Source organism: Nycticebus coucang, chromosome 2 (genome assembly GCF_027406575.1).
Source record: "Nycticebus coucang isolate mNycCou1 chromosome 2, mNycCou1.pri, whole genome shotgun sequence".
Lineage (NCBI taxonomy): Eukaryota > Metazoa > Chordata > Mammalia > Primates > Lorisidae > Nycticebus > Nycticebus coucang.
In genome coordinates, this window is record NC_069781.1 from 13,256,528 (window position 1) to 13,270,816 (window position 14,289).

Here is a 14,289-nt window from a genome sequence, read left to right on the forward strand (position 1 = left end):
TTGGATGGGGGAATAAACTCACAGAGTGTTGCGAGGACTGGCACTAACCATGTATGAGAAATACTGCGTCAGACTCGGAGACAGCCCTCACTCGCCCGCTCATTAAAGGGTAGCTAATGGTAGCTGTCATTATGGCTTCCTTTGAGATCCCTCCAGGCCTAGAGGGATGAAATTTGGTTGTTCATGAAAGTGAGCCCCAAGGGGGAGGAGGGGCAGGTGGCAGGTTGGTGATTTTCGCTCTCAAAGACTTTGCTTTGTGTTGCATTAATCTCTATCTGGGCCTGTTGTGGGACAGGAGGTTTCTGTACGGGAGTGCCCAAAATGGCAGACAAAGGGAGGCAGAGGTGCAGAGGTGCAGAGGTGCAGAGCTGCAGAGCTTTAGAGGTGTAGAGCTGCAGAGGTGCAGAGGTGCAGAGGTGCAGAGGCGGAGGCCCAGCCTCCGGGAGTCCTCCGAAGCCCCCAGGCGGCTTTCGTTGGGGCACAAGAGTTAAAGGCCTAAGAGAAGAAGAAAGGATCATGCGGGGATGTGTGGTGTGACAGGGTCCTAAGACTTACTGGAAGGTAGGCATTTTCAAAGGGAAGACTTGTTTTCATCCAGGCCTTCCCGGGAGACAAATTATTTCCCTTTGAGAGCTACAGGATGGAAGGACGCCACAGGGGAAGAGTGGGTGAAGGATTCTTCGAAAGGGCTTGGGGTCTGCATGATAGGGTTAGAGTCTCTAGAGGGGGCCAGAAGGGGAGTTTCTCAAGGAGAACAGTGGGTGGAGGTCCGTAAGGGCCTGCATCGGGGAGCCTAGGTCCTGGATGACCTCGCCCGGCGAGATGCGCTGGGAGCGCGCGCTTCCCGCCCCCCCCGCGGGCCCGCCTCCCGCGAGCGGACTACATTTCCCAGCAGCGCCCGCGGGCGGCGGCGGCGGCGGCGCGCGCGGGCGGGCGGGGGCGGCGATGTGAGAGGCGGCGGAGGCGGTGCGCGTCGGGCACGCGCGCCGGCGACCATGGCGTTCGCCGGGCTCGAGCGAGTACATTAACCCCTGGCGGTGGCGGCGGCGGCGGCGGCGAGGGAGCGAGCCTCGAGCGGGCGGGCACCAGCCTGAGGGAAGGGAGGAAGGGGCGGGGAAAACGCCAGAGGGAGGCCGGTCGGCGGCGGGCGGGCGGGCAACGCAGCGCCGAGCGGGGCCCGCGGGCCCATGAGGAGGCCCGGGGACCATGGGCTCCAGGATCAAGTGAGTGCGGCCGGGCCGGGCGGAGCCGGGCCGGGCGCGGGGCGGCGAGGCCGGCCGAGGGCTGCAGGCCGCGGGCCGCGCGGGGGACTTGTTGCCGGGACCAGAGGGGCGCCCCGCGTGCCGGCGTCACGCGGGGAGGGGGACCGTTGCCATGGCGATCCAGGCAGGCGCGGGGGCGGGTGCCCGCGGGGTGGAAGGGTTCTGGTGGTCAGGTGTCCGCTCCTCACCTGGGGGCGGGAACAGCTGAGATTACAAGGTGGCCCCCCTCCCCAGGTTTACGGAGAACCCCCGAAAATGGTAATGCAAGTGCTGGGAGGGGGAGAGGGAAATCTCCGGAAGCAACTCCCCAAATGGGTGTGTTTGGGGCGCCCCAGAGAGTTGGCAGGTCCTGAGAGGTTGCACTGTGGCTGCTTGAGGCCTGCAGCCCCAACCGAAAAAGCGTGAGGTTCTTAGAGGGAGGGGCCACTCCTTGATTTAAGGTCCGGAGGGCCTGGGGAGGAAGGCCCTTCTTCTCCTATTTCTCCCTCTTATCTGTGAAAGTCTACACACAGCAAGGGCCAAAGACTATGAAGGAAGATGCCTCTGTTGTAACTGAGCACCTGATCTTCATGATTGTTGGAAAGGCTTTGTAATCCAACCCGGCAAATTCCCTCACTCATTCATTCACCTGGAGTCCCTAGTCCGGGGTGAGTTTTCCGGGGAAATTGTTGATACATCAAACTTTAGAACCACTGAAACATTGTTGCCCTCCTCCTAGACAGAAGTTGACTTTGGAAAGTGCAACTTTTATGCAGTCCAATTTGGGTGTGTTGCTTTGGACTCTATCTCCCTTCTCAGCCAGGTCCTCTACTGGCCTCTCCCTTAGCCCCAGAACATGAGATGCTTTATCTCTAATTACTAACAAATGTTCACTTTTTCTCTGTGACTAATAGAATTGTTTAAGGACATTAAAAAACAAAGTTGACAACATAGGCTGTTTTGTAAAACAATTTTCACAGGACACTTTAAGATCCCTTACTGGAAAGTCTGTGGAATGTGTTTATTTCAGCATTCTGTGAGACTTGTGGTAGGGAAGTTTGAAAGGAGAAGGGCTTTCAGGGTGAATTTAAACGTTGCATCTCTTGCCTTCATAATGCCCATGCAGTGTGACCCTTCCAGCCTCGCAGTCCTCTAAGTGGTTAGGCTTCCTACTTACAAAATGTTGTCTGATAAATGAAACAAGAAAAGTTTGCTTATGATAATGAAAATGGAAGAGTTGGATGAGCACTCTGTTGATTCTTTATTTTTGTGGAAATGAGAAAAAAAAGTTAGAAGCATGCTCCAAACAAGAGCTTGAGAGGCTTGGGAGATACAAAGATGTAATTTGTGAAGCATTTGGATTAAAGAGGCACTCCAAGTTTAGCTCCTGCTTCCAAGTAAGAGTTGTAAACTTGGATTTCAATAGCACTTAGAAACACTTTCCAAAGGCCACCTTAGAGTCGCAGAGTATACATGAGGACACTTACCCTTCTTGTTACAGAAAAGTTCAGAAACTTGCCTGACACTAGGTGATGAGTGTCAGAACCAGCATTATAATCCAACAAGTAGAAGTTCAGATGATAGCAATCCAGTCTCTTTTGCTTTTGGAGGTAGCAGGTTGACAAATATATTTCTCAAGTGAGTTTTGTGGAACCCATCATTCTGAGCACTTGGGCAAGGGAATTTACTAAGGTATGAAATTGTATTAAGCATGAAATTAGTATGAAGAATAGTCTTATTGATCTTGAAACTAGACTGCTCTGTGGTAAAAACTCAGGCTTGGGAAATATGTTACCTGTGAAACTGAAAGGGAATATGAAGAGAAGTTGTGAAAAGTAGTTGTGATTTATAGTGACTGTTGATTATGCAACTTCTGCCTGCAGCTAGGAATGGGGATGGACAGGTAGAGAGGAAATGGTCCTGGGTGCTGGCCTAGTTTTTGGAGAAAACAGCTTTGGTAACTACAGGCCATTTCATCCTGGCAGGGCAGAATTAGCTCAAGGTGAAATCTAAGTGTGTAGGCTTCATTGGGACAATCTTAAGGGTGGGATCTCCCTGAGTTTTCCCTTGCTTATCTCTCATGTCAGCAGGACAATGTAAAATCAAATTTAGGCTCAAATTCCAGTTCTTTTTCATGCTAAGTGTGAAACTTTGCACACACTACCTCTTTGAACCTCAGTTTCCCTGAGGGGAAACTGGTGAGGACTATGAGCAGGTTGCAGGTCATTATGAGCAATAAACACAGTGTCAAGATGAATGCTTGGCCCATGTTCAAACTCAGTGATTGTTAGTCTTTTTCTTTTTAAACTTTATCAAAAAGCTAAGAACTTCTATATTTTATACTGGAAATATGAGAGAAAGATATGTTTCAGGCAATGAAGGAAGTTTTTTTTTTTTTTTTTTTGTAGAGACAGAGTCTCACTGTACCACCCTCGGGTAGAGTGCCGTGGCGTGACACGGTTCACAGCAACCTCTAACTCTTGGGCTTACGCGATTCTCTTGCCTCAGCCTCCCGAGCAGCTGGGACTACAGGCGCCCGCCACAACGCCCGGCTATTTTTTTGTTGCAGTTTGGCCGGGGCTGGGTTTGAACCTGCCACGCTCGGCATATGGGGCCGGTGCCCTACCAACTGAGCCTCAGGCGCCGCACCCAATGAAGGAAGTTTTAATGTTCAAGGAATTAGACTGATATTTTGCAGAGAAAGACTTAACATTGTCTCATTATTAAAAAATAAAAGTTGATTAAAACCAATATGTGTAATTATGAAGCTGATGTCTTTTGTATAATGAATAGTAAAGCATGTGTGTTGCTAGGCACAGGTCAGTTGAGATTTAAGCTTGATCAGACTTTGCTTTCAAGCTAAACCTGGTTAAGCACAATATGTCAGGCACCATGGTAATGGTTTATGTATGAACCATTTCATCAAAACCTCCCAACTATTCATTGGTGTAGATGCTATTTATTAGCCACATTTTTCTTTTTTTTTTTTTTTTTTTGTGGTTTTTGGCCGGGGCTGGGTTTGAACCCACCACCTCCAGCATATGGGACTGGCGCCCTACTCCTTGAGCCACAGGCACCACCCTTTCTTTTTCTTTTCTTTTCTTTTTTTTGAGACAGTCTCTGTTGCCCTGGGTAGAGTGCTCTGGCATCATAGCTCACAGCAAACTCAAACTCCTGGGTTCGAGGGATTTGCCCCAGTTTTGTGAGTAGCTGTGATTACAGGCACCTGCCACAATGCCTCCCTAGTTTTTCTATTTTTAGTAGAGACAGTGTTTTGCTCTTGCTCAGACTGGTCTCAAACTCAATCCACCCACCTCCCATAGTGCTAAGATTACAGGCATGAACCACCACGCCCATTTATTAGCCAAAAATTTCAAAGGAGATAATGGGAAGTTTATAGACCTAAGGTGCTTGCCCTAATGCTGTTTCCCCATCACCACTGCTCCCCCTACCCAGGCTAGGCCACATCCCCTTGTTTCATGTGTTTGTGGCCCCTTTTACTTAGCACATAGTTCTATTATAAATCTAGTTCCTTGTCTGTCTCCCATACTAAGTTATAAGTAAACTTCTTGAGAGCAGAGACTATCTCGTCTTTGGAGTTCCCTGTGTTAGACTCAATGCTTGGCACATGGTTATTTAGAAAGACTTCATAGAATGCATTTAAGAAATATGTTAGGATCTGAGTTAAGACCCAAACTAAGACGAGTTCTCTGAGTTGAGTGTACACAGAGTTAAAAGAACAGCGTGCCATTTAAAACCTTAAGGAGAAAGAGTTTTTATGTGTTATCTGAAGTTAAACCAAATTGCACTGGTCTAGGCAGATGTTCTCTTTTACTAAAGAATAGTTAATTCATGTTCATTTAAATAAAGGAATATCATCTTGCCTCAAACCAAGCATCTAATTGATAAGGGAAAGAGAAGCTCTGGGTATACAGGCAGCATCCTGGAAACCTAAACCTTAACCATGAGACGGCATTTATGTAGCCCAGGGTTTTTCAACCATTTTTATCTTAAGGCACATTTGACCTAGTTAAACTTCCATGGCACACTTAAATTACGTTGATCAAAAAAATAAAAGAGTGAAAAAAAGATACGGTGCTTTTAACTTCTTTTGAAAATAATTAATGATCTTTAAAAATGTTGGAGGCACACCTAAGATCTTCTCATGGCACACTGGCTGGAAATCGTTGATCTAGAGCAGTGGTTCTCAGCCTTCCTAATGCCTCGACCCTTTAATAACAGTTCCTTATGTTGTGGTGACCCCCAACCATAAAATTATTCTCGTTGCTACTTCATAACTGTAATTTTGCTACTGTTATGAATCGTAAATATCTGATATGCAGGATGTATTTAGGCGACCCCTGTGAAAGGGTCGTTCAAACCCCAAAGGGGTCGTGACCCACAGGTTGAGAACCGCTGATCTAGAGGGATAAAAAGAGCAGTGGTAACTGACAACCTTCCACAGGTATATTTAAATCTTATTTAGTGTTAGGGAGATCCCGGTGGACTGGAATGTGGTTAATAAACAATTTAACTGATAATGCAGACACACAGCAGGAAACTGTATGGCAGTTTTAATACTGCTGTGGTGACATCCTAGAAATTGCTTCCAGGCACCAAGTGCAGGAAGTGGGTTGTAAGTAATGGAAGGAAGTATTCTAAGTGAGTTTGAAGAAACCTGACATTTATGGACTCAGAGAAAAGCATACTCTAGGATTTGAAGGCATCAGCACAGGACAGGGCAACTGACGTGGCCTTGTGGTGGTTATTCTGCATTAGCCGGTATGCCTGTCTTTTGTCCCTGTCAGGGGACCGACCTCTTTGAGGTTGGTGACCAAGAAATTTACCCATTAATTCATTGATCACCTGATACAGAACTGAGAAGACTGTCAAGCACATACTAGACACTTAATAAATGTTATCCATTATTACTATTGTCATAATTAGTAGTAGCAGTGTGCTAAGTCCTAGTGTGCTAGTACAAAAGGGACGCAAAAATGAAAAGATTTTTCTTTGCTTTAAGTCTTTCTAAAGTAGTAGACATAAATATAAAAAGCAACCCCATCCAGGTTCCCTCCTCACCGAAACAATCAACTATAATACAATGAGAGAATTGCTATGGTTGAGATACAGCCAGTGATGAATAGGTAAGTGTGGGAGAGACTGTTTCGGCGCAGGAGATGTCAAGAAAGGAAAGCTTCACCAAGGAGATAATGTTTTAGCTGAGAGAAGAGTAAGGGTGTGAAGGGGGTCGAGGTGGTGATGGAGTAGAGGCAGTGGCTATGTTGGCAATGGTAGTATCAACAGAGGAAGGAGGATGTATGAGAACATGGCATGTTAGGGAAGTAAGAAATTGCCAGATACTGGCAATGTTAGATACTTAAATGCCAGAATGCTAGATGTTGGGACTTACAATGGTGAACAGTATCCATTCCTTTCTTGTGGTGCTTACAGTCTGGTGGATCTGCCCGGTAATAAGGCAAGTAAATTCGCATAAGCTATGTGGATGTGCTGTACAGGAAGCAGACCAGAGGCTGAGACAGTGATGGGAGTGGCTGTCCTATTTTAGATGGAGTGGAGAGGGAAGGACTCACTGTGGGGGTGACATTTGTGCTGAGAATTGAAGGATGAGAAAGTATTAGTCATGTAGAGACTAGGCAAGGCTTTTTATTCCAGGCAAAGGGTGGAGCATAGAGTCCATGAGGCAAGAAAACTCTAGACTTATTTCAGGAACTCACAAAAAGCTGGTGGTTTGAATAGTGATCAATGGCAGAGAGCCTAAAGAGAGGTCAGGGACTGAGCCTGAGCAAGGTCATGGTATAGGTCATGGTAATCTGAAAACTGCTTTATTAAGATATGATTCATGTACTATAAAATTTACTCTTTTAAAGCATATAATGAAAGATGTTTTTAGTATAGTCACAAAAATGTGATTGATCACTACTCTAATTCCAGAATGTTTTCATCACCCCAGGAAGAAACCCTGTACCTGTTAATAAGTAGTAGTAATCATTCACCATTCCCTGAAACCCTTCAGCCCTGGGCAATTATTAATTTACTTCTACTTGCTGTAGATTTGTCTATTCAGGGCATTTCATATAAATGGACTCATAAAATACATTGCGCTTTGTGTTTGGATTCTTTTACTTAGCATAACAATTTCAAAATTTATCCATGTTGGGCGGCACCTGTGGCTCAGCGGGTAGGGCGCCAGTCCCATATGCCGGAGGTGGCTGGTTCAAACCCAGCCCCGGCCAAAAAAAAAAAAAAAAATTTATCCATGTTGAGGGCATGTTTGTTTCATTGTTTTTATTGCTGAATAATATAATTATATGGGGACATCACATTTTACTCATCCCTTTATCAGTTGTTAGGTATTTGAGTTGTTTCCACTTTTCTATTATGAATAATACTGCTGCAAACATTTTATAAGGATGTGATTTTTTTTTTTTTTTTTGAGACAGAGTCTCACTATGTCACCCTCAGTAGAGTGTCGTGGCAGCAACCTCCAACTCTTGAGCTTAAGCAGTTCTCTTGCCTCAGCCTCCCAAGTAGCTGGGACTACAGGCGCTGTCATAACGCCTGGCTATTTTTGGTTGTAGTTGTTGTTTTAGCTGGCCTGGGCTGGGTTTGAACCCGCCAGCCTGGGTGTATGTGACTGGCACCATAACCACTGTGCTCTGGGTGTTGAGTCTGGATGTAATGTTTTCATTTCTCTCGGATATATACTTAGGAGTGGAACTGCTGGGTCACACAATAACTCTTCTTAACATTTTGAGCAATTGTTGAAATTGTTTTCCAAAGCACCTGTACCATTTTGTGTAAAGTGGTATCTCATTGTGGTTTTGATTTGGCCCAAATGGGTTGTATAGAAAACAAAAAATCAGCGTGGACAGATAGGTTTCTCAAAAGAGTTAGGACTTGAACAAAAAGGGGAGTTTTGGAGCAGGGAGGAGAAATTCCTAAAGCAAGAATAGTGGAAGTTATGTGAGGATAAACCTGTATCATTGTTTGCAAGTATAGGGAAGTGGCATTAGGGTCTTAATATATCTCTCAGTCTTTTTCTTTTCTTTCTTTTTTTTTTTTTTTGGAAGGATCCCATTACCAAAGTGCAGAACAGAATTGGTTCTCCTTGAGACTTTTGTAGAGCACAACTGACAGCTTTCTCTGTGATGAGACTAGGAGTTGAAGTGTGACTTCCTCTCTAGCCTTCTCCCTTAATGCCTCATCTTCTCCTCCTCCTCTCTGCCACAGCACTTTGCTCCCTGTCATCACAGAAGAAAGACTTGGGGGACTTTGGAAGGAGAGTCTCCTTGGAGTCTGAGCTTTCCATTATTAGTGCTCAGAGTCAGCCACTTGAACTTTCATGGAAAATGTATTGGTGCTACTCCAACGTTCTTCTCATAGCCTTTGCAGTCAACTTGGAGGGGGTTGCCTGACAGGAAGGTTCAAATCGGGAAGGTAAAGCCTGGAGTATTGTTCTAGAAAAATGTTTGCATTCAGCTATTCAATCTGTATAAGTTTCTGATTGGAGTTCTGGTTGCAGTTGGAAAGGTTCAACTTTTTCCTGGCCTTAGGGGGTACTAATCTCTGGGTTTGCAACATCCTTTTTGCTTAAAAGGGTTTTGTTAGGATGTGGAAAGATAAACAAGGAAGAAAAATAAACAAGAGAAGAAAAAGCCAGTCTCCTCTACTTTTATTGGAATTCATACTCATTCTTTCCGAGTATCTGAAAGGAACCAAAAAAAGTAACAAAAGGTGTATTCAGTATATAAATTCCTGTAAAAAAGATAGGTGACATTGAAAGTCATGAACTGAAAGTTAATTTTTGTAAGTTGGTTGTGGCATCTAGAATGTGCTTTTCTTGTAGAGATACTGTTACATACGTATGTATTATACAAATCGTCAACTGTCAAGGGCAAGGACATTCCAGGCAGAGAGAACTGTGTGTGCCAAAGTCAGAGGGAGATAAAAGGTATAGCTGAAATATAGGATGTGAGGATAAAGATTATAGGCTTGCATTATCAGGACATGATGCCATTGAAGGGTTGAATTCAGGTTGTGATTGGGGACTCTAAAGGTATATTACCTGGCATCAGTAGTTTAGAGTAGCAGTATCCCTGGCTTGTGCAAGATGATCCATTGGAATTTGAGAAGAATATATTAGAACTTTATATCAACCTTTAAAATTTGTTTCTGTATTTTCTAATGTACGTATTAGTATAGTAAGGTGTTGTTTTAATTTATAAATGGGCACAGATGTATGTTCAACTTTTTACTGTTAGGAAGACTGCATGGAAAAAAATGGGAGGCCCCCAAATTATGGGACTATGTAATAGTTTATATTGCAGAAGATCAAGGCCTGATTAGGGATTTTGTAGTGGAAAGACAAGGTATGGATTTGAGAAAGATTTTAGGTAGGATTGACATGACTTGGTGACAAATTACATGCAAGAGAAAAGAGAAGAATCAAAGATAACTTGCCCAGGTTAGCAAAGCTACATTATAAATGGGTGTTTGTAAGGTGAGGACTGGTTATATAATGCGTTTGCTTTTCTGAGGTATAAGTGGTAGAAGGCCTTTTAGTCTGCTTTGAGAAAGGAAGGAATCTTCAAGGTTTCCGTAGTGAACACGTGTCTTTTGTTAGGTAAGTAAGATTAAAGTGGGTTGGACCAAGTTGCCCAAGGGAAATCTGTCCCTGCAGATTCAGAGAGGGAGAGAAAATTGCCTTTTGAACTTGCTTTAGCTACAGAAAAGGTTTCGGGGATGTTGCATTGACCTCGCCTAGGCTGTATGAGTGAACTGGAAGGAAGGAAACCAATCTAGAGAAGATGCTGTTTGACTCCATGGAGATAGTTTTCATGTTCTGGGGTGTGAGAGGGGATGGGGGATGTTGGCAGTGGAGTTTTGTGACCCCAGAACTGCACGCAGTCCCCCACTGAATTCTGAATTTCTGAGCTTCAGATTTGTTTTTAATTTATAAAAGTAAGCTAATAAATTCACCTGTACAGTTATTGTGACAATTAAAAGAGCTCTTGTGTCTGGCCCGCCACAGAGATATGACCGTTTAGTGAATTGTCAGTCGTCATTAACACTGTTTGGAGAGGACGAAACACAAAGTTGTCTGAACATCTTAGAATTACAAAAAAAGGTCAAAGCAAGGTTTTTTTTTTTATAGTGGTGTAGTTAATTTTTTGAAAAGCAAAGTTATTTGTATCCTTTTGGTGAAAATGTTAAGATGATATGTAGAGTACTTCACTGACTTTATCTGAAGGATTGAGGTCCTGGTATATACAAAGTGCTGTTCCTTTTGCTGGTTGGAGAGAAAGGAACCCTTTAGTTTACTAAGAGAGATAAGATGAGCATGTAACTAATTACAATTATAATTCAACATTTAAGTACATTTTGTGCCTCCATCCATATATCATGTAGGAAATTTTTTAGTTTTGTGAAGATTTACGCAAATAATTTATATTTATCTCTGTTTAGCTGATATCACTGCTCAGTCAATTTTAACACAATTTTTCATTTTTAAAACTTTTTTATTTTGGAAAATTTGGAAAATTTTAAACATCTGTAGAAGTTAGAAAATATAATGAGCTCCCAAATTTCTAACTAGTTATACTACTTATTAATTTATGACTTACCTAGTTTTATTTATGGGTAACTGACTAATTCCCTCCTCCATTCTCCAGTCCTGTATTATTTTAACGTAAATCCCAGATGTTATATCATTCTTAAATACTTTCATATGTATTTAAAATAGATACCTCCAAAAAATAGGTGTCTTTTTTTAAAAACTGAACATCATCATGTCTATAAAATTTACAAAAATTCCTTAATATCTAGTCAGGGTTCAAAGTTCTTTCAGTTTTTTTAAACAGTGGATTTGTTTGAATCAACTAAGGTAATACATTTCAATTGCTAAATATGTATTTCATAAGTCGATTTTCCCTCCCATGCAGTTCATTTTTTGAATTAGTGGGTTGTTTGTCCTATATGGTTTTCATTGTATTGTGTGTTTTGTTTAATGTGTTCTTCTATCTCCTTTAAATACTATACGTTGGTAATTAGATAAATTATCTTGAATCTGATCAAGTCACTTTTCTTGGCAAGGATACTTAAAAAGTGGTGGCACATTATGTCTGGTTCTCTTTTTGATCCATCAATTTATTAGGGATTGTAAAATGGTAATATTTTCTCCCATTTCTTGTTCACATTAGCTAGAATACTTGTAGAAAGAAAACTTCCCCATCTCAATGGTTTGATTACCCTGATAAACGGTGCACATAGAAAAGGGAGGATAAATGCTTGAATCCTTTATTTTTCAAATAGTTATCCTAGCATTTTCCACAGTTTACTGATTGATTCGGGGGACAGAGTCCCTTTAAATTCATACATTTAAACCTATTTGCTACATTTCAGTCTACTATAGTTATTATCCTCATTGATCTTTAATTTGTCCTATCTTTGTCTAGTGGGAACTTCTAGTGAACTCTAAAGTCCCCACCCCCCTTTTTTTTTTTTTTTTGAGATGAGGGTCTTGCTATGTTGCCCAGGCTGGCCTCAAGTCTTTCTCCCACCTCAGCTTCTAGAGTTGTTAAGATTACAGGTATGCACCACCATGCCCAGTTGCTCTGAAGTCCTGACAGGATCCCAATAGCTCCTTTGCCTTTTTATATGACAAGAAAGTCCAGGCTTATCTTGTGTGTTTCTTGCTCCAGACCTATATTCTACTGTTTCTCTAAGGAGTACTAGTTCCTTTTGGTGGGAAATAATATGAGAGATCAAGCCTGAGTTTTAGAACTTTTGGTAGTTGGGGAAGGAGGTTTGCTGTTAGGTTAGTCATAATTTCTAGCCTTCTCCAGGGGTCAGAAATGTGTGTGTGTATTTTGAAAGGTAAATTGTCCTGTATGTTCATATTGCTATTTCCAATTTCAGACTGTAGAAGTTTTATTTAACCTCATCATCCTTACATCTGAATATCCTAAGTCCAACCAAAAACCTTGGTTTCCAACAGCACCAATATAATTATTATTTTTCTTTATCCCATAGTACCCAGACACCTCAACAGAAGTGTCAACATTACCACCAACAATACTATCACTGAAAACAGTTATGTTTTGGGTTTTTTAATTTTGGCAGTTCTTTTTGTCCATAGGATGTCTGTCACTAGGAATGTATAGACAATTAGTGTTTTTAAATCAGGAAAAAGAATTTTTCTATGTGGTTGTGTCACCAATTCAATACATAGCTCAGTTTTAAACTTTTTTTTTTTTTTTTACTCTTTTGTGGTTGGCTTTTAAAAATAATTTTGTTTTATAATTACATAAAGTGACTGCCTTTTAAAAACTTTTTTTATGCTACATAAAATATTTATATTGTTTCAAAGCCAAACCTACAAAACAAATGGACTCATAAAAATCTAGCTTCTGTCCCTTCCTTTTACCTTGTTACTTCTCTGTCCATAGGTAACTACAGTAGAACCTCTGTAAGTTGACTGCCCAAGGGACTGTAACAGACTGTTCAATATAAGGAACGAGGCCTACTGTACTGATACATACATGTGGTGCATGTCTGGTCTATGAAAATTAGGTCAACTTGAGGAGGTCAGTGTAGGGAGATGGTCAATTATGGAGGTTCTATTATGGTTTGTTTTTAGATTTTCATTTATTCTTCCATTAAAAAGAAAAAAGGCAAATACATTCATATATTCATGCTGTCTATTTCCAGGCCCTCAGATAAATGGACCTTTTTTCCCCTTGACTTTTCTCATTTTATGATACTATATTCTGTAAAGAGATTACTTCTGGCAATATAGAGAAGTATATTGCTCATTTCCTCATTTCTCTGTAGGACAGAAATAGTACTTCATTGGGTGGATAGAGAGTGGTTTGTATAATGAGTCTCATACTGATGGACATTTAGGTTGCTTCTAGTTTTTTATTATTACTAATGGTGCAGTGATGAATAGTGTTGTGTGTGTGTCTTTTTGTATTTTTTATCATTATGCCGATGAGATAGATTCCTAAAATGGGATTGCTGGGTCAAAGGGTAAGTTTTTATGTAAAGTTGCTAGGTAGTTGTCAAATTCTCCGTGGGGCTCGTGCCAATCTATCTTCCCACATGTGTGCTTGTTGCTTTACAGCTTCATCAACAGTGTGTTTGTCAGACTTTAACAATTATTTTAATCAAAGTTATGAATGCACAGGGTAACAGATCAGATAGTTCATAAGACCCTGTCACGTGCAACAATTCTCTACCCTGATCTTCCCCAGTCCTACTCTTCAGAGACAAATTCTATTAACTGATGCTATTTTTAGTTGTTTATAGCCCTCTGTAATTAACTTTAGACAGTTATCTGTTGATTTTCTGAAATGAAAGATGAATAGCATTATAGTACTTTTCTTCATCCAGTGTTTTATATATTTATGTTATTTGAATTCTTTAACTTAAACCTATTTATTTTCTGTTTAAATACTGTCTCTTGACTCCACACTTTGTAAGGGGAAGGATTTTTCCCTAGTAAGCTCTCTTGCCTTCAGTAATCTATACTTCTAGATTTATATGGTCATTTCAATTTTGGTTTATGGCCAGAACCAAGACTTCAATGATTTATCCTTAGGTTAATTCTAAACATGGAATGTTATTATGAATATTTATATATAAGTATTTAACTATAGTAGACCAGGTGGGGTGTTAGAACAATTTCATCCCCTTTGAAGGAGAATGGGTCATATGAATTTTTTATTACAATCCATCCAGAATTTTAAATTATTCCAAATTTCTTTTGGAGCATATCTGAGTTTTTTTTTTTTTTTTAAGTTTTACATTTATTCATACAAAATAGCAATGGTAGACACCAGCCCTGTATAGAGAGCAGCCCAGGAAGTCATACACGTACGGGTATTTTCATTCTTGTGTTAGCAGATAGAAACCTCTACTTTGTAGCCTTTGTGGGGCCTTCGCACCTCTGGGGCCTGATCATATTTGAATTGATGTTTAAAAATAGTTTTTTTTTTTTTTTTTTTTTTTGTAGAGACAGAGT

At 41.4% G+C, this 14,289-nt stretch overlaps 1 protein-coding gene across 9 annotated transcripts in view; it reads left to right on the forward strand.

Moving 5' to 3' along the window:
- The first annotated feature begins 964 nt into the window (after nucleotides 1-964).
- The window catches only part of DENND1A (DENN domain containing 1A), a 536,096-nt gene continuing 522,771 nt past the window's right edge, over nucleotides 965-14,289 (forward strand). For 3 of the 9 annotated variants that reach the window (XM_053562903.1, XM_053562912.1, XM_053562946.1), the window contains exon 1: nucleotides 969-1,223. In XM_053562903.1, coding sequence (XP_053418878.1) covers nucleotides 1,207-1,223 — 17 coding nt within the window. In that variant the 5' untranslated portion in view covers nucleotides 969-1,206. Of the gene's footprint in view, nucleotides 1,224-8,568; nucleotides 8,703-14,289 lie in introns of those variants that run through there. The other 6 variants (XM_053562936.1, XM_053562921.1, XM_053562941.1 and 3 more) reach the window with 6 other exon arrangements.